Source organism: Zootoca vivipara, chromosome 16 (genome assembly GCF_965207765.1).
Source record: "Zootoca vivipara chromosome 16, rZooViv2.hap1.1, whole genome shotgun sequence".
Taxonomy (NCBI): Eukaryota; Metazoa; Chordata; class Lepidosauria; order Squamata; family Lacertidae; genus Zootoca; species Zootoca vivipara.
Genome location: NC_142599.1, coordinates 39,670,594 through 39,691,760, shown reverse-complemented (window position 1 = coordinate 39,691,760; position 21,167 = coordinate 39,670,594). Strand labels below are relative to the sequence as shown.

Below are 21,167 nucleotides of genomic sequence, written 5' to 3'. Positions count from 1 at the left end.
TCGTCTTTTATATTCCCCCTCCTCAGGCACCTATCCCCACCCTCGCTCACACCCCTACGCCTCGGGCGCTTTGCTTCTTCCTAATTGGCATTGGCCATCTTTCTCCCTCCGCCCTCATAGTAACTACGACCCCGCCTCCAGTTGCCTCAGAAACTCAGCACCGCTCTGCCTATTGGTCGACGACTCGTTGGTAAGCTTGTGTGCGGGGCTTCCTCGCAGCGGTGGGAAAAGAGGCATTCTGACGAGTCGACACGCCCTCCGGCCCCTGGTGCCCAATGAAAATCTCCTCTCATCCGCATACTGCTAGTAGCGTCCAATTAGAATAGACTCCTCTCTTTCCCCCTCCCTCTCTGAGGGTGGTGTCGAATTGGAATTTTTCGTCCGTCCCGCCTCTCCCTCCCAGTACAGTATCTCGCCCAATGACAACTGTTCCTCCTCCCTTCTGCTGTGGCCGCTCCCCTTGGCCAATGAGGTACAAGGGGCGCGGCTAAGCAGCTGCTACGTATACGGGAGGGAGGAGCAGCCTGCGCTGGGCGTCGTCATTCTCATTTGTATTCCGGCGCGGAGGAGAGCGGAGAGCTCCCGGGAGGTGCTCTGGAAGGTCTCTGGGGGGGTTGTCGTCGTTGGGAGGAAGGGGGAGGCCAGGGCTTCTGTTTATGCTCATTTCACTGGCAGGATTAATGTATTTTAACTAAAGACAACGGGGAGGGCAAGACTTGAATTGCATTCTTTACATGCCTAGCTTTTAATTTACATTTTCATTCATTTCTCTTACCAGGGTTATATGATGGTCTCCGAGCACAGGATTCTGTGTGGGCTTTATACTGTATATTTTATTGCCTTAAAAACCCACTGAGATAGCAACGGGAGATTAGAATTCTGTACAGATGTGATTTTTTTTATATAGCAAGCCAATAGGTTTTGCTTGGAGAAATCTGAAAGGGCAAGGTTCTCCATATATATATTATTCTCTATTTACTTGCTTACTAGATCAACTGGGAGAAATGAGGACGAACCAGGGTTCTGCTCGAATTTCATTAATGTTATCCATTTTATTACCAGGTTTAGATTACTATCTCAGATTAAAACCAGAGAGCAGGATTCTGTATGGGAGTATTTATAGTCTTTTTTATTGTCAGGTTTATATGTCTTAACTGAGAGAAATAAGAATGACAGGGTTCTCTTTGTGGGCTTTTATTTACTTTTTCATTCTTTTTTATCAGGTTTATAGGCTTTTCTCAGATAAAAACTTGTAGGCCAGGATTCTGTGTGGGTGCTGTATTTTTAATTCATTTTATTACCAGGTTGATAAATTTTAAACTGAGGGAATCTGAGAGAACCAAGGCCTTGTTTACATGTACTTTCAGTGTGTCTACTCTGAGTATTTCCTTCATTGCCTATCACACTAAGAATAGCAGAGGAACACACCATATATTTAAAGCACACGACTTCTTCCAAATAATCCAGGGAGCTGTAGTTTTCTCTTCAGATAGTAACCCGCTCTTAACAAGCTAAGGTTCCCAGCAGTCCTAGCTAAAACTCAGGTGCTTTGTATAGTGTCAATATCCCTACATGTGGGGAGGCTAAGATTCTGTGTGCATGTTCTCTATAATTTTAATTAATTTTATTGCCAAGTTAAATGTTTTATAGCAGATACCAACTGGTTCGCAGAAGGGAGCCTATTCCATAGACTTTATAGAAAGTCTTGCTGTCCATTGCTTGGAGATGACTCTCTCTAGGCTGAGTGTAATTAATAGGTGCTATAAATTTTTTAAATGTTTCTGGATGCAAGCAACGTATCACATTTTTAATAAAGTGGGACGCAAATACTTTCCAATCTAGGAAAAGGTCGTACCAATTTTCTTCTTAAAAGCCCTACATTTTAATAATTACTTGAACCTGCAGTTTTCTGCTCCAACAGAACACCCATTTCCAAGAAGCCCCCCCAATAGCTACATTGAGGGGGGGGGGGATGCCAAAGCCCTCACAGGGTGTGGCTGAGAAGGGCTCTGTGGGGTTGGGGAGAAAGTTGTGTGTTGCTGAGCAAAGAGCAGATTTCAAAAGGATAGAGATGTATGTTATGTATCTTGCGGTTTCAACAAACATTTCAAACGTTGGGCCATGGCTTTTGCGATGTTTTCGGTCCCTCAGCTCTGGGGTAGTTTAAATAAAAAAGCAACAACAGGCATTTGGGTTAATGGCCGCTATTTGCACAGAAGTTCAGAGCAATGGTGAGGCAGCTGCGACCAGATGTTGCGGGGTTGCAACTCTCATCTGCAACTGATGGGGACTGTTTCAGTAGCATCTGGAGTCCCAAAGGCCCCCATCTGTGATGCAGGGGCTTGCATGGCAAAAAACACCAAAAACCTTCCTTGCATTGCTAGAACATTTCAGGGTGTTGGTAGAGACTCAGGGACACTGGTGGGCAGAAGGTTTGGGGCATACAGAAGAAAACGGGCTGCTGTGCAGGGTGTGTCCTGAGCTGTGGAACTCGCTGCCACCAGGTATGGCGAGTGCCACAGACTTGGATGTTCTTAAAAGGTCATCAAACCAATTCACTGAGGAGGGGAAATAATAAGACATTGGTCATGAAAGTGAGGCAGAATGTCCACATTCGGAGTGCTCGGTATGTGAATTCCACTTGCTGCAATGAGGGACTAAAATAGGGCAGTGCTTCAAGCATTGCTTTTGCAGTTCCCAGGGTTATGTGGCCTGGCCATTGTGGGAGACAATGCAGTCCTTCATTCCAACCCTGCAGGGCTCTTTTGGTCTTTATTCTAGTTAGGAGTGGAACCTCCAGATACTGAGGCAGTATACCTCTGAGTGTTAGATGCTGGGGACATAGGAAGGAAGGAAGACAATCCTCAACCCGTGTGTGTGTGTGTGTGTGTGTGAAGCTTCATGGGAACATGGTGCTGTTGTGGGCGGGAAAAACCTGTGTTTTACCCAGAGGGCCACATTCCCCCTTCGGAAACCTTCCAAGGGCCGCATGCCAGTGGTGGGCAGAACTGGGTACAAGAACAGATGTAACTGGCTTCTGGTTTCTGCACCCACTCAAGATGCCCCTACCCTTCATCCAGAGGCGTGCTCAAGAGTTCAAGAAAACTTTCCAGCCAGGCAAAAAGCAGAAAACCTTGGGTAGAAAACAAGGCCATAGAAGGGTGTGGCTTGGAAAAATTTGAGGGCCAGATGCAGGGTTCTAGAGGGCCGCATTGAGTTCCCCACGCCTGGTTTAAATGGATTCTTGGTCTGTTCTGCCAGAAGTGGATGGTGGGACTCAGCCCTGAAAGTGCATTTCTGAAACCACATTGATTTACACACACCCTGGCTTGGCTCGTCCGTCCTCTTTGAAACACAAAACCTGGCACCTTCTCCCAAGGTGGGGTGGGGAGGGGAAACCTCCGCCTGGGACAGCAAGGTTGGCTGCAGTCGGCTCCAGGCAGCTGTCCAAACCCTTGAGAAGCAAAGTCATTTCTCAAGCGTCCTCCGAGTTGCTTCCACTGTGGAGCTGCGGTCCCTGTCCGGCAGATCCCGTCTGCTGCTGCTGCTTCCCTGCGGGGCAATGTACTTGGTCGGCCTCTCCCGTGGGGAGATGCAGCTGAGGAAATTTTTCCCCTTCCCGTTTAGGGTGCCTCCAGCAGGGGCCATGGCAGCTGAGAAGGGCTCCTGGAGCAGTCTGACAACGCTGCAGAAGGTGGCCCTGGCGCTCGGTGTCCCCGCCAGCGGGGCTATTCTGTACATCCTGTACCGCCGTTACCGGGAGAGCCAAGGTGGGTGTGCGCCCTGGGTCGGAAGGAGGTGGGAAGCGCAGCTGTGCGACCGGCATCTGCTGCGTGGGTGGAACTGGGCTTTGAACAATCGATTGCGTCTGCCTGCTGTACTCCTTTCCTGTCTGTGTGTGCTGCTCATTCTGGGAAAGCTTCCAATAGCTGCTCCTGCCCTCGAGCATTTGCTTGACACTTGCTGTCATTTTGTACACACATCCCATATTGACATCTTTCCGCCCTTGGGCTCAGGCGGAGGGCGGGGTCGCTGGTGAAACCCGGTGGGTAGCAAACAGAGTTTTTAAGTGCTTCCAGCCTGTTCTTGCTTGGAAGTTGAGTCCAGCTATGTCCGGTGGAGCCTCATGACTCCCCACATGGCACGTGTTGGGTCGGAACCAGGAATTCAAGGGCCCCTTTTGAAATCCTGGCGAGAGCGAGGACTGCTTTGGTGCTTGCTCTCTGCTCTTGCAACTTACTGATCTGCCTCACCCCGGCAAGGAAAGTGCTGGGTCTCTATAGACGGGTTCATACAGAATTGGGGAGCTGGAAGGAACCCAAAGACTCATCTAGTCCAACCCTTTGCAATGTGGAAGAGTTTGTTTTCCCTTTTGGAAAAGCACCGTGCTGTTTCAAGGAGACTCCATCATGAAGGAGTCTAGACTTGCAACAGCAGAGGGAAAGCGCAGCCGGCGTGTGAATTATTAACAGTACTAATAAAAATAGGCTGGGTTCACCGTTCCCCATCCTTATTTCCTAGCCTGCTCCGCGGGGGTAGCATTGTTGGTCAAGAACATTACAGGAGCCCTGAAGCTGGATCAGGCCCATCTAGCCCACATCACAGGGTCCAACCCATAAGCAGGCTCTCAAAAGCAAGAGCAGCACCCCACCCCACTGTGGTGTGGAGAACAGAGTATAGCAGTCATGGCCAGCAGCCATTGATAGAGAATTCCTCTAATTCTATAAGATCTTAAGATCAGGCCAAAGGGGGCCCTTCTAGCCCCGCAGCCTGTTCTCACGCCGGCCAGCCAGATGCCCCCAAGGGAAACCCACAAGTAGGACCCCCCACCACAGCAGCTACATCTCCCCGCTTGCTGTTCCTGGCAACGGGCATTCAGTGGCACCCTGCCTCCCGCAGCGGAAGTGGCACAGAGCCTTTGTGGCTATTAGATGGGCAGATCCCCAAGCTCACGAGCGGGCAGGGAGGCCTGCCACCATCTCTTCCCTGGGGTGATGGGCTCATGGCTGCCAAGGAGAGACAGCTGCCTGAAAAGGAGGGGGGAGTTTTGGGTCCTAATCGCTCAGTGCGTGTGTCTTTCTCTCTGGCTGGGGCTTCCAGAGGAGCGGCTGACGTTTGTGGGCGAGGAGGAGCTCCAGGTGGAGATGAAGATCCCGAAGGATGCCGTGAAGCTGCTCATCGGGCGCCACGGAGCCAACGTCAAGCAGGTAGGTTTGCTGATTCCTGGAGCTGTGTGAATTCACCGCTGCCCTCCGCCCAACACTTCAATGGGGAGGGAGAAAACGGCACCTCAGGCCTGACCCCCACATCTCTGGGTGAAGGCCAGGGGTCCCCAACCTGTGGCCCATGGGCCGGAAGTGGCCCACGGAGGTCGTTTAACTGGCCCACGAGCCGCCCATGAACCAAGCCACCCGCTTGGCAAGTTCCCGCGCACTGCACTAAACTGGCACAGCGCAGAGTGGGGATTCTCTTCCACGGCCCCGGAAATCGCTTCTGCACATGCCCAGACAACAGAAATCGCTTCTGCACAGGTGCAATTTTCAGCATCTGGGCATCTGCAGAAGCGATTTCCGGCGCCACGTACATGCAGAGACGCGATTTCCGGTGTCGCACTCCGCCTGTCTGGCCCACAGGATTTCCGTTGGAGTGATCCAGCCTATGCCTGGTAAGCCTTGCCGACCCCTGGTTAAGGCCTTTGCAGGGTTATGATTCCCCAGAGTTCCCCACAAAGAGGGGATCTGTAGTGGCAGGAAAGGGTAGCTATATGAGGGGAGCAGCGGGGGGGTCTCCTAACGGCTTGCTTAACTAACTGCGGCCCCCAGGATTCTTTTGAGGGAAGCCATGACTGCTTAAATTGGTATCGTGGTGCTGTAAATGTTTGGTGTGAATGCAGCCTTCGTTTCTGCATCACCTTGCAGAAATTAGCAGGTAAGAGGATAGAGGGACCAGGCTAGAATTAGTTACCCAAAGAATTCTGGGAGCTGTAGTTTGAGGGTGCTGAGGATAAACCTTTACAGAGCTGCAATTCCCAGAGTGCTTTAACAACCCGTCCGTCTTTTGGGAATTGTAGCTATGGGGGGAGGGTGTCCCCTAACAACTCATATCACTCTGAACAACCAACAGCTCCCAGAATCCTTTGAGGGAAGCGGTGACCGTTTAATCATCACGCTGGTATGAATGGGGCCTCTGCCGTTGTGTATAAAATTGGATGAGGCCCCCACCATAGAGGCTGCTGGGAACCGGGCGCAGTCTGACTCGGCCTAGCCGTCGCTGTTTTGGAGATTGCCGAGGCTGAAGAGCCCCTGTCCTCCCTCTCTGCAGCTGCGGAAGGACACCCAGGCCCGCATTGATGTCGACGTGGAAGATTCTGGCGAGGAGCGCCTGATCCGCATCTGGGGCTCCGCCGTCCAGGTGTGCAAGGCCAAAGCCGCCATCCACCAGATCCTGGAGGAGAACTTGGCCGTGACGGAAAAGATCCTTGTGCCCCAGCGTGCCGTGGGGCGCATCATTGGTAATCCCTGTTCTGCGTCCTCTGAATGCCCCAAAACTTTATTGTGCTTTGTCTTGATTGGATGGCGGGAATCCTGCACGCTTGGCGCCTGCCCTGGGCTTATAAACCAACAGCAAGGGAACTTCAGGTGCCATTACTGTTGGGAGTTGGTGTGGCCTAGTGGTTAGAGTCTTGGACTCGGACCTGGGAGACAAGGGTTCAAGTCCCCGCTTAGCCATGAAGCTCACTGGGTGACAACTGATCCAGTCACAATGCCTCATCCTAATGTGCCTTGCTGTGTTGAGGGTAAAATGAGGGCGAGGACCATCTATATTATTTCATAGAAACATAGAATTGTAGAGTTGGAAAGGGACCCCAGGGGCCATCTAGTCCAACCCCCTGCAAAGCAGGAAGCACGGCTGAGGTATCCCCGACAGGTGGCCACCCGACTCTGTTTAGCAACCTCCCCTAGAGGAGAGTCCCCCACCTTCCAAAGCCATCTCTTCCCCTATTGAATGGCTCTTGCTGCCAGAATGTTCTCCCTGATCTTTGGACAGAATCTCCTTTCTTGTCACTTGAATCCATTGCTTCGGGTCCTGCAGGAAACAAGCTTGCTCCACATGATAGCCCTTTAGATATTTCAATATTACTTTTAAATTTTATCATCTGCACAGGCCAGCAGTGTCTGCAAAGCCCCAGGCTCTGCAAACTCTGATCAGCCACTTGGCACTTTGCTGGACTCTGCCTTTGCCCCCCATGTTGGGGTTTGCAGATTCATCACCCGAGGAGGAAATGAGCAGAAAGTTAACAGGGCAAATATTTTGCAACCTGTAGATTAGCCTCTTTGGGCCTATATAGTTCGTTATTATTTATTTTGAGAACTTGGTGCCCTCTTCTTCAGGCATAAAGGCTCCAGGAGTGGTTTATATACGGTCAAAAGAAGACAATCCCTAGCTCCAAGCTTGTGATCTTTTTTTTAAAAAAGACACACACAAAGAAAAGCACACAAGGGAAGAGGAACTGGGAGGGTAGAGGAAAACAACAGCCAACACTCAGGCACCGATTTCTAAACGGCTGCTCAAATGACCAAATGGGCCCCTAGCGAAGCTGATGGAGGGAGCCTTCCTCTTCCAATCTCTCCCAGTGCTGCAATGGAGGTGCCCTCAGGGGACAGTGGAGGGACAGGACACGTTCCTTGCGGTTTCTGCTAACCTTTTCTCGTCCCCCAGGCAGGGGCGGGGAGACGGTGCGAGCCATCCACCAGAGCACGGGGGCCAAGATCGATTGCGACCGTGAAGGGAGTTTTTCGCTCAACCGCCAGATCACGCTCTCTGGGACCCGCAAGGAGGTGCTAGCAGCTAAGGTGAGCCCCCTGCCCTGCTCCCCAGCTGCTGGCGTCGTTCTGTGAGGTCGTGGTGGGCGGCCCCAATTAAATATCGCCATGTACTGGGAACCTGTCCCCGAGGAGGCCTGCCTTATACCCTCGGAAGCTGCAGGCATAACCTCCTTTCTAAGCAGGGCGCCCCAAACCCCTTCCAAAGAGTTGTAGTTGCTGGGAGTTGTAGTTACGTGAGGGTTAAACTACAATTTTGGGGTTCTAGAGGAGGTAAATATGTGGTGTCTGCCCCTGATTTAAATCAAATCCACCCTGTTAAAAAGTACCCCTCCCTGGGGGCCATCCTTCCAGGTGGGCAAGACCTGGGGAAGGAGCAAGTGCGGTTCAAGCCAGGAGTGCAGGGGGGCAATTCCTTTGCCAGCCAGGCTGCAACCTGAACTATATTGGGAGGAGCCAGTTCCGACCACAGCCTGCTTAGACAAAGGGAACCCCTACCCAGTCCACCAGCCTCCTTTGCTACTCATATTCCAAATCTCCTGCAGAAACTGATCGCGGAAAAGGTTTTGGAGGACGAGGCCTTCCACAAGAAGCTCTCGCACGCGGCTATGGCCCGGTCCCAGCGGAAGCAGCCTCTGGGCACGAGGAAGGAGGACGCTGGCGGCAGCGGCGACCGGAGGCGGGGTCCCCCTTGCACCGAAGAAGCTTTCCATCAGCCGCTGGGGACCCCACACCACGAAGGAGCCACTGGGAAGATCCCAGAATATCCCCCCGATGAGCCGAGGAGCGAAGATGGCTCATCCTCCGAGTCCTTATCGGAAACCTCTTGTCTGAGCTATGCTTTCGAAGGTAAGCATAACGAGGCAGTCTTTATATCTTTTAAAAAAAAAAAAAAAAAAAACCCTTCCCCTCCTGCGCTGTTGTCCAGCAAGCTCTTTCAGAGATAGGCGGCCTCGAGCTGGAGGTTCCATTTAATTATCAACTGTTGGTCGGCTTCTCTGTCAGCTTGTCTGATCTCTTGCTTGACGCTTTAGAAGCTGGCTTAAGATGGTGGCCAGCCCCATACCTGGTGGCGCTGAGTTCATTCAGTTGTGAGGACTAGAATCTTTCCCCACACCCCTACACACAGTATAATTTTTATTGCATTTCCAATTTTTTTACAAATTAGCTTCAAATTAAAGAATCGGACGCAGGTGGCGCTGTGGGTTAAACCACAGAGCCTAGGGCTTGCTGATCAGAAGGTCGGCGGTTCGAATCCCTGCGACGGGGTGAGCTCCCGTTGCTCAGTCCCAGCTCCTGCCAACCTAGCAGTTCGAAAGCATGTGAAAGTGCAAGTAGATAAATAGGAACCGCTCCAAGCAAGAAGGTAAATGGCATTTCCATGTGCTGCTCTGGTTTGCCAGAAGCGGCTTTGTCATGCTGGCCACATGACCTGGAAGCTGTACGCCGGTTCCCTCGGCCCATAACGCGAGATGAGCGCCGCAACCCCAGAGTCGGTCACGACTGGACCTAATGGTCGGGGGTCCCTTTATCTTTACCTAAAGAATCGAAAATCTGGAAGATTTTAATAAGGAATGAGGGAAATTTATAGCTTGACCTCAAAGACCGTTGTAAACAGTTGAAATTGTTAGTAGGTTTGGAATATCACTTTTAATTTAATGGTGAATTTTGGATACAATGGAGAGACAAGATTTGGATTAGTCACACCTTGGGTTGCGAACACTGCGGGTTGCAAACGTGCCTCCCGCACAGATCACGTTCACAACCCAAGGTTCCACTGTACAGTTGTACCTCGGAAGTCGAACGGAATCCGTTCCAGAAGTCTGTCCAACTTCCAAAATGTTTGGAAACCAAAGCGTGGCTTCCAATTGGCTGCAGGAAGCTCCTGCAGCCAATCAGAAGCTGTGGAAGCTGCGTCAGACGTTTGGCTTCCAAAAGAACATTCGCAAACCGGAACATTCACTTCTGGGTTTGCGGCGTTTGGAAGCCAAAACGTTCAAGTTGCAAGGCATTTGAACGACTTCCAAGGCACAACTGTATTATAAAAGATGCAGGAGGAAATGATTAACAATAGGACCCACGAAGGGGAGGAGTGAAGTTCCAGAGATTCCTTGGAATCTTGTTTTTATGTTGTATGTTCGATATGTGACTAAAATTTTATTCTGAAAAGCCAAATTAATTTTTAAAAAAACAAACAGTTACATTGTTTCATGTATAGACTTCCCACCAGGGAATAATGATGATGAGGATTAATAATAATAATAATAATTAATAATAATAATAATTTTACTTTTATAACTGCCTAGTCCAGGCATAGGCAAACTCGGCCCTCCAGATGTTTTGGGACTACAACTCCCATCATCCCTAGCTAGCAGGACCTGTGGTCAGGGATGATGGGAATTGTAGTCTCATAGCATCTGGAGAGCCGAGTTTGCCTATGCCTGGACTAGTCATTAGATTGGTGCACGTAGATATCTAGAGCTGTAGAAGCGACTTAACTTTGACAAATACAGTAGTTGACTCTCTGCCGTGTGCTCACCCTCTTCCAGGAGGTTCTCTGTAATCATGAGGACTAGTGCCTTTTTTGGTAGGATAGGTTGAAATAGATTTCCCACAGCTGCAATCTTATCTAGGGCTGGGGCTCCCAAGGAGGCGCCATCGTTGTGGGGTTGCCTAGGGAGGAAGAGATGGGGGGAGGGAAGCTACAAGTCAGACCCTGACCGATCCGGCCCTCCATCTGGGAGGGTTTAGGGAGAGGGCCGGCCTCTGCTCCTCACTTTCCGCCTCCTGGGTCCTCAGTCCCCAGCCCAGACTTCAGCTTCCACACCAACGAGCACCTGGAGGTCTACGTCTCGGCCTCCGAGACCCCCAACCACTTCTGGATCCAGATTATCGGCTCGCGCACCTTCCAACTAGACAAGCTGACCCACGAAATGACGCAGTATTACGGCAGCAGCCTTTCGGTGAGGCTTTGTGCGGTGGGGGAGGCCCCTGGCGTGGGGGGGAGGAGGGCAGCCCCTTTGTTCCCTTGCCCACCCGCTCTGCACTCTGGGTACTTTTGCAGTGCTAGAGTGTGGGTGTGCGAGGGTCCCCTCCCAGTGCCTCTGTTCCTCAGGCTCCCCAGCCGGAACCCCTGAAGGTGAACGTGGGGGACATCGTAGCCGCCCCCTACCCCGAAGACCGCGCCTGGTACAGAGCCAGAGTCCTTGGCACTTTGGGCAATGGAAACATGGACCTCTACTACGTGGACTTTGGTGACAACGGAGAGGCTCCTTTGGAGAAGCTGCAGCCGTTACGGTGAGGGCCCCACGCGGAGGAAAGAGGCTGTCACCTCTAGCCTGGGTGTTTGGGTGCTCCTTTAAAAAAAGAGGATTTAATCAACTGACCTGTTGGATATTATATGTCGAGGATTTTTTAAAAAGAAGTGCATTCATTTCTGTGTAAAGCAGGCTTCCTCGACCTCGGCCCTCCAGATGTTTTTGGTCTACAACTCCCTAGCTAGCAGGGCCGGTGGTCAGGGATGATGGGAATTGTAATCTCAAAACATCTGGAGGACCGAGGTTGAGGAAGCCTGGTGTAAAGCATTATTATCCTGCTGTTTAGGCTCCCCGGAGCGGGTTGTGAAAACCCGACAGCAAGAGACACCTGCCCCGTGCATTTAACACACCCTTGCACCACTTTTAAGAATTGTGCCTTTGCCCCTATGGCCCCCGGGGACTGTAGCTTGTTAAAGGTGTTATTCTGTGTCGGGGTCTCTCTAACAACACTGGGCACCCTTTGCAAACCGCAGTTCCTGGAATCCTTCGTGGGAGGAACCAGGACGGTCCGGAGAGCGCTTTAAATGTCTGGTGTGGATGCATCTGCGGTCAGACATCTGTAGTCTGAAAAGGAGGAGAAACGGAAGGGGAGGGAAGAGGAAGGAGGCAAGCTCAGACCCCGGTTCTTAAAGGGAAACAATTCCAGGTAGCCTGATGGAATGGCTGCTGCGAGGCGACCGGTCTGTCTTGTGTGTCGAAAGCCAGATTGGCATTGACAAAAAGCAGGGCCTTTTGTGCAGTGTTAGAAACTGAGATATGAAAACTAGGTGCTATATGGTTATGGGCGCCACAACAGAATGTCTCGGCTCGCTTCTTTTTAGGAGGAACTGCAGCTAAATCTATCCGCTTGCCTGATGCTGCAGCAATCTCTTGGGAATCGAGCAGGGAGGAATTTCTCCTCCCCTAGGGCCAGCAGTGGAAATTTTAATCTGAAATCTTAGCTGCAGTATTGCACCCGGAGCTCAGAAACTGCTTGCGCTAATGGAATTCCCTGTCGCAAAATGCGCCTAGAGCAATGGGAGTTTCGACCGCTGCCTTTGTGGCGGCGGCGAGTCCTATGGCAGGCTGTGTGTTTAGCCTCCCCCCCTCCCTTGGCACCCCCAAAGCAAGAGAAACTGGTCCCCTTCTGAAGGTTAAGCTCTTTCCCCGCTGCTGTTGGCTGTCTTTTGAAATCATACGTCGAGGTGTCTGTAGTTTTAAGTCTGGGAGGGTTGTTGTTCCCTGGAAGTAAGCGTAAGCCCCTGTTTAAGGCCATGGTTGTTAAGGCCTATTCCCCATCTTTTCTCCTAGGAGTGACTTCCTCAGCCTCCCCTTCCAAGCAATAGAGTGCGGCCTCGCCGGCATCGCTCCAGCGGGTGAGTTGCACGCTCAGGGACCACCAGCTTGATTCTTCGTAGGCTCAGACACATCCACAGAGGATAAAGGCCACCAAAGCCTACTAGCCACAACCGCAATATTCTCCCTCCACTCTGAGGCGAATCGCTTCTGAAAACCAGATGCTGGGAATCGCAAGTGGGGAGAGTTGCTGCTTGCGGGATTCCCAGAAGAGGCATCTGTTTGGCTGCTGTAAGAACAGGGTGCTGGATTCGGTGGGCCTGATCCAGCTCAGATTCTCTTACGTTCTTAACCAAGTAGCCCTGCAGAGTAGGCCGTGGAATCAGGACATAGTTCTGGGGGCGGTCGCTTTGGAGCAAGCCCTGTTTGTTACTATTAATTATTGTGGCATTTATGGGCCGCTTTATGCGAAAGAGACCTTCTCAAAGCCATTTGGCAAGATGAAATACAACCACATGAAAGTGGTTTAAAACAGTAAAAATGAATGAAGCGCTCATCTAGCGACATGCTGTTGATAAAGACAAGTCCACCACACCCTACTAAAAGGTGTCGCTCCCCCTAGGAAATGACAGTCGAACTTTTAGCTGATAAAAATCTACAAATTACACGCCTGGTAGTCAAATTTGCTCTGGCAGCTAAGAAGCTCCATTCCAGCTCCATTGATGCTTTTAACCGTTCTGTTGATGCTTTCTAATTTTAAAACTCTATGCTGCGAATTTTTAATGCTGTAAAATTTCATAGGCTATGCTGTGTGATTTCAGAAGAAAGCCTTGCTCTTGCCCTCTGCCGTTCATTGTAAAGGCCTCTGGCTCTACAGTTTTTAAAATCAATAAAAACACTAAAAGTTGAGCAGCACGGGAGAAGGAAACTTGATTGCCAAAGGTCTGAGTTAGAAGGCCACAGACTGGCAAGGATGGTGCCAGGAACATCTCCCCGAGGAGAGCATTCCTGGGGTGCGAGGATCCACCACCAATAATGTCTCATTCTCATGTTGCCCCCTCCACGCACCACTTGGTTTGGGGGCACACAGTTTTAATCTGGCAGGGATTTACCTCCCAGGGGAGACGTTCTTCAGATTGGGCTGCTTGACCTTAATGTCTTTTTGCTTCCGTGTCTTGAACAGGAGTGTCTTGGTCCGAAGCCGCATTGGACGAGTTTGACCGCCTCACACACTGCGCCAAGTGGAAGCCGGTGCTGGCAAAGATCTCCAGCTACCTGCCTGCTGGGAGCAGCACCTGGCCTCACGTCAGATTGTACAACGCCACCAGCGGGCAGGTAGGGCACGGTTTGTGTGGCGCCGTTCTGTGGTTTGAGCGTTAAGATCTTGCAGCAACAACTAAAAATCTCGGCCCAATGTGAAGGTACCACCCAGGTTCGCTAGCATCCTATTTAATGGGCAAGGAGGATAGAATTTGTTCAGGGTTGGGGAACTAGGTCCTTCACACCAACCACGAGCCCTCCTTTCTCCTTCCGATTTCAGGACATCGACGTCGGCGCGGAGCTGGTGCGGTTGGGCTACGCGGTGCAGTGCCCACAGGATGGAGACGGCGGGGCTGGAGATGGGCCCGATCCGTTGGACAAAGGTGCCCAGCACAGAAGCCTGGTGAGTAATGGGGTCGGTTCATCTGCCCTCCCTTGCATTGAATAGGTTGGACCAGTGGCTCTGGGCTGTGGGCCGGCTCCAAATGCCGGGAAACAAGAACCTAGTCCTCATGATAGCAGCCGAAAGCTTTGCTGTTGGGCTCCAGGCAGGCTACCAAGTGATAAGACCTCAAGATTGTAGTCCAGGGGTCGGCAAGGTTTATCTCGCCTTGGCCAGTTCACTCCAGCAGAGATCCCTCAGTGGGGTGGATTCCGTGCGCAAGCGAGTGAGTCTCCGCACCGCCGGTTTAGGGCAGCACGCAGGGATTTGCTGAGGGGGTGGCTCATGGGCCACTTGTGGCCCAAGGGCCTTAGGTTGCCGACCCCTGTTCTAGTCCTTAGGATAGCAGCTGAAACTCTTGCTTGAAACGGGGAGTGGGTGGGGGGGGGCAGGATGCTGGGAGCATGTTGTTTGCTGCATCCCAAAGTCTTGGCTGCGTCCATCCACGATGGCCGTGCTCTGCCTCCACGTTCAGAGGCAAGAAACGCTTCTGAATAGCGGTTGGTGGAGGGGGCAGAGGGTTCTTGTGCTCCAGTTCTGTTCGCAAAGAGGTGTCTCATTGGCCACTGTGAGAACAGGATGCCAGACTCATGAGCCTCATCCAGCAGGCTGCTTTTACAAGACGTTTTGGCATTGCAGGGGGTTGGGCTAGATGACAGTCTGGGTACCTTCCAACTCTACAGCTCTATATGGCTTTATAAATCTGGAAGAAGCACCAAACTCTGTAAGCCATATTTCGGGGGGAGAGAGAGGAAGAAGCTGCCAGGGCCAAAGGTTCTCTCATTCTGCATGTGCCTTGACAGCCCTTGTTTCAACCCCTAGGGAGACACGACAGGGGTGTCCCTGGAGAGCCTTCTCTCAGACACGCAGAAGACCCCTGACGAGATGCCCCTCACTTTGTCTTGCCTCAGCCTTTCGGGTAAGCTCCTCTGTCCCACTACATGGGTTTGTGCACCGGTGTGCCCTGGTCACTTCCCAAAACAGGAACACGAGGACTCCTGAAGCCGCCTAAAGCTGTCTTCTGGGCGCTTGGTCTGTGAGGCCCGTAGAGGCTTTCCAAGTACAGGGGCTTTTCACAGCTCTGCCAGTCCCTGCTTTCGCACCCGAGCCTCCTCAGTTTCCAAACACAAACGTTTTCAGCAGGTGCGGAAAAGAGCACAGCAAAGGAGCCTCAATAGGCAGGGAGTTCCCATGATGGATTCTTAACAAACGTAGAGTGGGGGCTTCATTTTAAGTTCTCTGTTGACTGAAAATAGCACCTTGAAGCTGGGCTGGTAGCAAATCGGCAACCGGTGTATTCGCTACTGACATTTTATATCCAAGTTTCTCAAGATGACATTCAACGTTCTTCCTCTACCGCCCCCCCAAACACACCCTTTTTATTTCCACAACAACCCTCTGAGGTAGGTTTGTCTGAGAGACTGTGACACCCAGCCAGCTTTCTATCCCTAGTGGGGATTTGAGTCCTGGCCTAACCCACTAACCATTAAGCCACACTTCCATTATATATAAATAAATCGCACCACCATTTTTTTTCCCATGGCTGCATTTAGGATGAACCTCTTTTTACGGTAGCTTTCCTATCAAACCTTCTGCGCTATGGGGAGAGTCATTTATATTTTGCTCAGAATTCAGCTAAATAATTGCGCTCACACAGGGGTCAGTGTGACTCCCCTTCCCCTCCCCCCCCAAAAAAATGTGTGTCTCTTGTTGCCCCCAAATCTGCTCCAGCGGTTTGGGGGGAACTTGGGGGCGTTTAGGAGCGGGGGAGAACGTTCTGGAACAATTTTATTAGTGCTGCATTGAATACAACCCTTTTTTCCTGTTCCTTGAATAACTCATGAGACAGTGTAACTGGAGTGGGTTTGGTCATGTTATTTTACCTAGGGAATTAAAGCAAGAGACAGCCTTTTGCTGATTACCTTAGAAAGTATCCTGTCTCCAGCTTTGATTCCTAGCAGCCCTTTGCAAAGGACAGCTGCTTCTGGTGCGTGTTTAACACTGACAGGTTCAAGGAGTTACTACTAGTGAATAAAGCCCTTTACAACTTGGGACCAGTTTACTCACGAGGTAGCCTTACTCCACAGGTGCCCTGGCAGAATGGGCATCTACCACCCATTCCGTCCTTGTAAGAACTCAACATTTTAGCGTGGCAGCAGCTGCACTTCGGAACTCCCTGCCGATTGTGAAGCGAAGCGCCTTCGCTGTACTCTTCTTGACACCTGCTTAAAAACATGTGTGTTTAGCTTGTTTTTACTATGTATTTTGTTGTTTTTTTATATTGTTTAAAAATACTTATTTTATTAATATTAATAATAAGCGTACTGGGAAGTTGATGCAAGTTTTAATCTGTCTTTAAGTCTTTTTTTAAAAAAGCTTTTCGGAATTCTTAAAGTATTGTTTCATACCAGTAATCTTTTCTTTGTAAACCGCACTGAGGTTTTTTGCAACCAGGCAGTGTATGTCTTTTTTTGTGAAATGAACTCAGCCCTTTGACTTGCATCAGATGAGCCTGTTGAACAACCTCGGGATGAGACGGAGCCCCCCCATTGCTTGGCATCCACCGTGGAAGGTCCCCCACCCTCGCTGGAGTCCCTGCAGCTCTCCCTCCCCTTTGCCACCTCCTCGGAGGGTTTCCCCTCCACACCTCACTGTGAAACAGGGGGCGGTAGTGGGTGCTCTGATTCGAACCCGCCTCCCGAAACGCCCGCTCAGGCAGAGGCGGCGATGGAGTTGACCCCCCTGCTGGACGTTGAGCAGTGGGCGGCCAAAGCGGAACAGGCATCCACCCCCAGCGGTCCTGGCCAATCCGGAGAGAGGGCCTCGTCCCCCTGGCTCTCGAGCGAAGGCTCCCTCGGTGAGGAAGACCTGTCCCTCAGCCAGGCGGACAGCAGCACCTACTCTCCCCGGGGCTACTTCTACTACCTCTCCTCGTCCGGGGACACTTCCGATTCCTCGGTCTTCTTCTGCAAAGGGTCCCCCTCTCTTGACGACGAGTCTAGTGGCACATCCTGCAGCCCTGTTTCTGAAGGCAGTGGGAGGGAAGGTATGGTCCTCTCCGCTTGAAACAGCGCTCTGTGGAGGTGTCGAAGGGGGAGCACTGCGTTTGAGCTGGTTGCCACTGGGCACGCTGCCTTCGGTTGCCTTGATCACCTCTGCTTTGGGACGGCGGCTGTGTTCTGGAGAGCTCGGGGGTGGAGGGGAAACATCCCTAGATAGGAGACTGTGGTGGCCCCACCAGACTTTCAGTGTCAGCCCTTTTATTCAGAACCATGAGGACTGGGACCTTAGGTTTGGGGGGGCATTTTGCTTTGTTTTCAGAGAAATGCCTGTAGCTTTGTACGCAGAGGGCCCCGGGTTCAATCCCCGACGGCATCTCCAGGTCCCACTGCCAGTCAGTGTAGACAGTACTAAGCTAGATGGACCCAGGGGCCTGACTCGGTTTAAGGCAGCTTCCTGCGTTGCTGTGAGAGAGTTGGGTGCAAGCAGAGAGTAGCTACCACACACAGCAGCAGAACCACGAGAGGCCTGAATTTTGTCCCAGAGCAGGTCCCCTCCAGTTCTGAGGTCAAGATTTCCCATTGCGGATGAATCCGTGTGGAACAGCTTTCCTAAATGTTGGAAAGCCGCTACTTTTTATGGGTAGATTAATCAACTTTCATTTAAGTTGATGGATCCATGAAGACTAACTGTAGCCATCAAGACAAAGTTGACACACGACCTCCGGGTTTTCCTGGATCTACCGTACTCCATGAAAGGGACCTTTCTGTAGGCTGTAGCTTTCTTTCATGACTTGCTGAGCTATTGCCTTGTCCTCAGCATCTTGGAAAAGCTGCCTGTTTTATCAGTGATCAGCTAAAAATGACAACCGTGGTTGCCCGCCCTATTTGTTGCCCATTGCAGCAGCACCCACCCAGACTTTGGGGGGCTGCTTCGTTGAAAGATCTCCCACCCTCTGGTAGCACCGAGCACAATAAGGCTTAACAGCATGGGCCTCCAAGTCAGTGGTTGTCAGGCTCAAATCCCAGGTTTCTTCCTGTGCTTCCTGTGGGATTTAATGCACTCGCTCGAAGGGGCTTGCACTCCTGGGGTGCTTTCTGAGCACATCTACACTCCCTGTGGCACACTGTCACTCTTAATGGTAGCGGGAAATCCCCCAGCAAACCTTGTCCTAACACTCACTTTTTCCCAACCCCTTTGCAGAAGTTGCCTCGGTCTCGGAGGGCGGTGACCTCCTCCCGCTGGACAGTGGCTCACTGACCCCTTGAGTTGCGCAGGTGGGGAGCCCCGCTGTGAAGCTGGTGAGTTCCTAGGGGTGCTGAGTCTCTGGGGGGCCCTTCCTGAGAGAGGAAGGATCGTGAGTGAGCAAGAACCTCGGTGCCGAGTCAATTGGCCTGATCCAGCAGGCTCTTCTCAAGTTCTTGCCTGCTCACTTTTGAGGGGCTATAAATTTGCACACTTTAACATTTCTATGTACCTGGCAAGTCTCCAAAACATCCAGAAACCATTTGGGGAGAAATGGGCAGCTCCTGTGCTGGGAATACGCTTGGCACGAGGCAGCCGATTTGGATATTAGAAGGAATGGGTGCCAGCTGTTTGTAAATCACAAGGAATTTGATCTCTCCTCCCCACTTTTGCTTCCAGATTTTCTGCCTGGAATGGAGCGAGCAGCAGCAAAGGGAATCACCTGTTCCTCCAGCTTTGCTCAGTGACTCGGGAACATCCCAACTTCTTGGCCAACTGGGGGAAGTTGACACTTTCGGCATGTCGCCACGTCCGAGGGTAGGGGATGCCTGTTGGCTGTAGCCATTAAGAGCGACTCTTTCTCCTTCTCAAAGCTTGCAAAATTGTCAGACTTCAGCAGGCCCAGAGCTGTGTTCTGTTCCACGTGGTCATGGCTTTCCCAAGGGGATTTCCGAGAATGATCCTCATGTGCCGCTGTTGTTTATTTGCAAAGTTTTGTTAGCGCCATTGCGGTGCTGGGTCAAGCATTCTGTTGGGGATCTTGCCGACGCCCAGACGCCCAGCTGTGGGTTGAGACTGTCCGCTTGATCCTCTGCTGCTACTAGTAGCTGGGAGATGAGCACAGCTACTAGAGTCATCGTCTTTTTTTCTGCTGCCGAAGGTGCAAGTCAGTTGGCCTCGGCAGAGGAACGTTGCAATCCTTATTCTATGTTCTGTTGGCTTCGCTAACTGCGCCTCTTTCCTCTGTCACAGGGTGGGTAGGGAACCAACTGCAGTGACCTTCGTTAATCCGGTCTCTGTGGGTCACATGTTTCTAGGGCCGTACCAGTTTTCAGCTTGCCCGGGGGGAATGGTGCGAATGCTCCCACCACACCCAGTCCAAATTCAATGCCTCCTTATCAGGCATTGCGGAGCTGTGGGCAGGGGGCAGAGGAGTTCTCTATCCTAGTCTTGTTGGTGCATTTGAAATGGAGGGGATTGTCCCCAAAGGGCACACCTGTTCCCCCAGCCGTATCCAATCGATTAGGCCAAGCTCAACGGAGACAAACCATCGTTAAGATGACAGGCTGAATGACAGCCGTCCTCTCACAAGGGTGAGCCGTTGAGGTGGTTGTAAGTGGCAGTGGCGATGGGCAGCTTGACGTTTCAGATATGGAAAGGGGTCAGGGACGGAGGCTGAGTCTAGTTTAGAGCAGGGCAGGGGAACCTTTGTGCCTCCAGATGTTGCCGGACTACAACACCCATCATCCATGGCCACTGGCATGGAGGGATGGGAATTGTAGTCCGGCAACATCTAGAGGCACAGAGGTTCCCCATGCCTGATCTAGAGGGTGGTTAGGAGTGGCAACCTGCCTCTGGCCATTTTGGCTAGGGGTGGTGAGAGAAGGGGAGCCAGCAGCATCTAGCCCTACTATGACACAAGTCTTAAAAAACCTTAGGTTGAGCCCCATTCATTCTTTTGTTCTTAAGAAATGTTTGCCTTTTCTCAGAAGCAAGCACATTATGTTGTCCAAAATGACCACATTGCCTCCTGCTCCCAATAGGGGGGGTGGTTTCATTATTTTTAAAAAGCATCCTAGTTTTGGACACGGTGGGAGTTCTCATGTCTGTGTCTGGGGAGGTGGGGGGGGCAGACAAGACTGGGCATCGTACGTAAAAGTTTGAAGCGCCTTTGGTGCTGTGTCCGCCTCGTCCCTCCACAAATGAGATGCGGTGTTTGAACTCGATGTGCGTTACATACTTTATTACATTGATTCTTGTTTTCCTCTTTAAATAAAGGCTCGTTTTTGGATTCTTCTCCAGTTCTTGTCAGGACGAACCAGTGCTGAGCATGGCCCATAGGTAGACCATGGGGTTGCCTCACGAGCAGGGCGTATGGATGGCTTTAAAACAGGTTTAAACAAATGGATGGAGGACAGGACAGCATTCTGCCTCCCCGGTTGGAGGTTTCTGAATGGCAAGCAGGGAGAGTTGCTCCACTGCTCAGATCCTTCTTGGGGGCGCCGTATTGGGGCATCTAGTTGAGAACAAGGATGCTGGACTAGATGGGCGCCCTTTGGCCTGATCCAGCCACAGGGCTCTTCTGATGTCCATGTGGAGCCTCCAGGTCCAGAGGCAGTCTATCTGGGCTCTTAAGGGGCATTTTGCTCCTGTCAGGATGCTGGCCCCTTTGCCCTCATCCAGCAAGGCTTTTACGATTCTTGGCTGGGAGGTCGGGGAAGAGAGGGCCCAATCACAGCTGAGGCCCTCCATCTTTCTACTCGCTCCCTAAAATGCAGGGCCCCAACCAGCGACTAGTTCCCAAGTCAGCTGATGGCAAGCGTGGTTTGGGCCTCCCTCTTCCCCCTGCCCATCGCTCATAAATCCCCGTTACGTGACGGAGGGCAGTTAAGACGGAATGGGTGTCCTTTGTTCCTCTGGTCATGGTATCACATCTGTATGAGGGTCAGGTGAGCCTGGTGGCGAGAGGGATAGTCTTGCGCCAAAAAGGTAAAGGGACCCCTGACTGTTAAGTCCAGTCACGGACGACTCTGGGGTTGCGGCGTTCATCTCACTTTACTGGCCGAGGGAGCCGGCGTTTATCCG

At 51.6% G+C, this 21,167-nt stretch overlaps 1 protein-coding gene across 2 annotated transcripts; it reads left to right on the top strand.

The window, feature by feature from the left end:
* The first annotated feature begins 537 nt into the window (after positions 1-537).
* TDRKH (tudor and KH domain containing) lies at positions 538-20,378 on the top strand. Of its 2 annotated transcripts, XM_088660115.1 has the most exons (15): positions 538-601; positions 3,628-3,770; positions 5,101-5,207; positions 6,322-6,511; positions 7,720-7,853; positions 8,369-8,672; positions 10,623-10,786; positions 10,939-11,120; positions 12,431-12,495; positions 13,599-13,750; positions 13,956-14,078; positions 14,940-15,036; positions 16,624-17,163; positions 18,321-18,418; positions 18,762-20,378. In XM_088660115.1, the coding sequence occupies exons 2-14, from the start codon at positions 3,647-3,649 to the stop codon at positions 18,383-18,385; spliced, it is 2,247 nt and encodes a 748-aa protein (XP_088516241.1). In that variant the 5' UTR covers positions 538-601; positions 3,628-3,646; the 3' UTR covers positions 18,386-18,418; positions 18,762-20,378. The 2 variants fall into 2 exon arrangements, with proteins under 2 accessions (XP_088516241.1, XP_034954979.2); XM_035099088.3 differs by lacking the exon at positions 16,624-17,163.
* The last annotated feature ends 789 nt before the right edge of the window (positions 20,379-21,167 follow it).

Coding starts and splice junctions, on each gene's coding strand:
- TDRKH (XM_088660115.1), top strand. CDS start 3,647: ATGGCAGCTGAGAAGGGCTCCTGGAGCAGTCTGACAACGCTGCAGAAG. Junction 6,512..7,719: donor TGCCGTGGGGCGCATCATTG/GTAATCCCTGTT, acceptor CTCGTCCCCCAG/GCAGGGGCGGGGAGACGGTG. Junction 13,751..13,955: donor ACAACGCCACCAGCGGGCAG/GTAGGGCACGGT, acceptor TTCCGATTTCAG/GACATCGACGTCGGCGCGGA.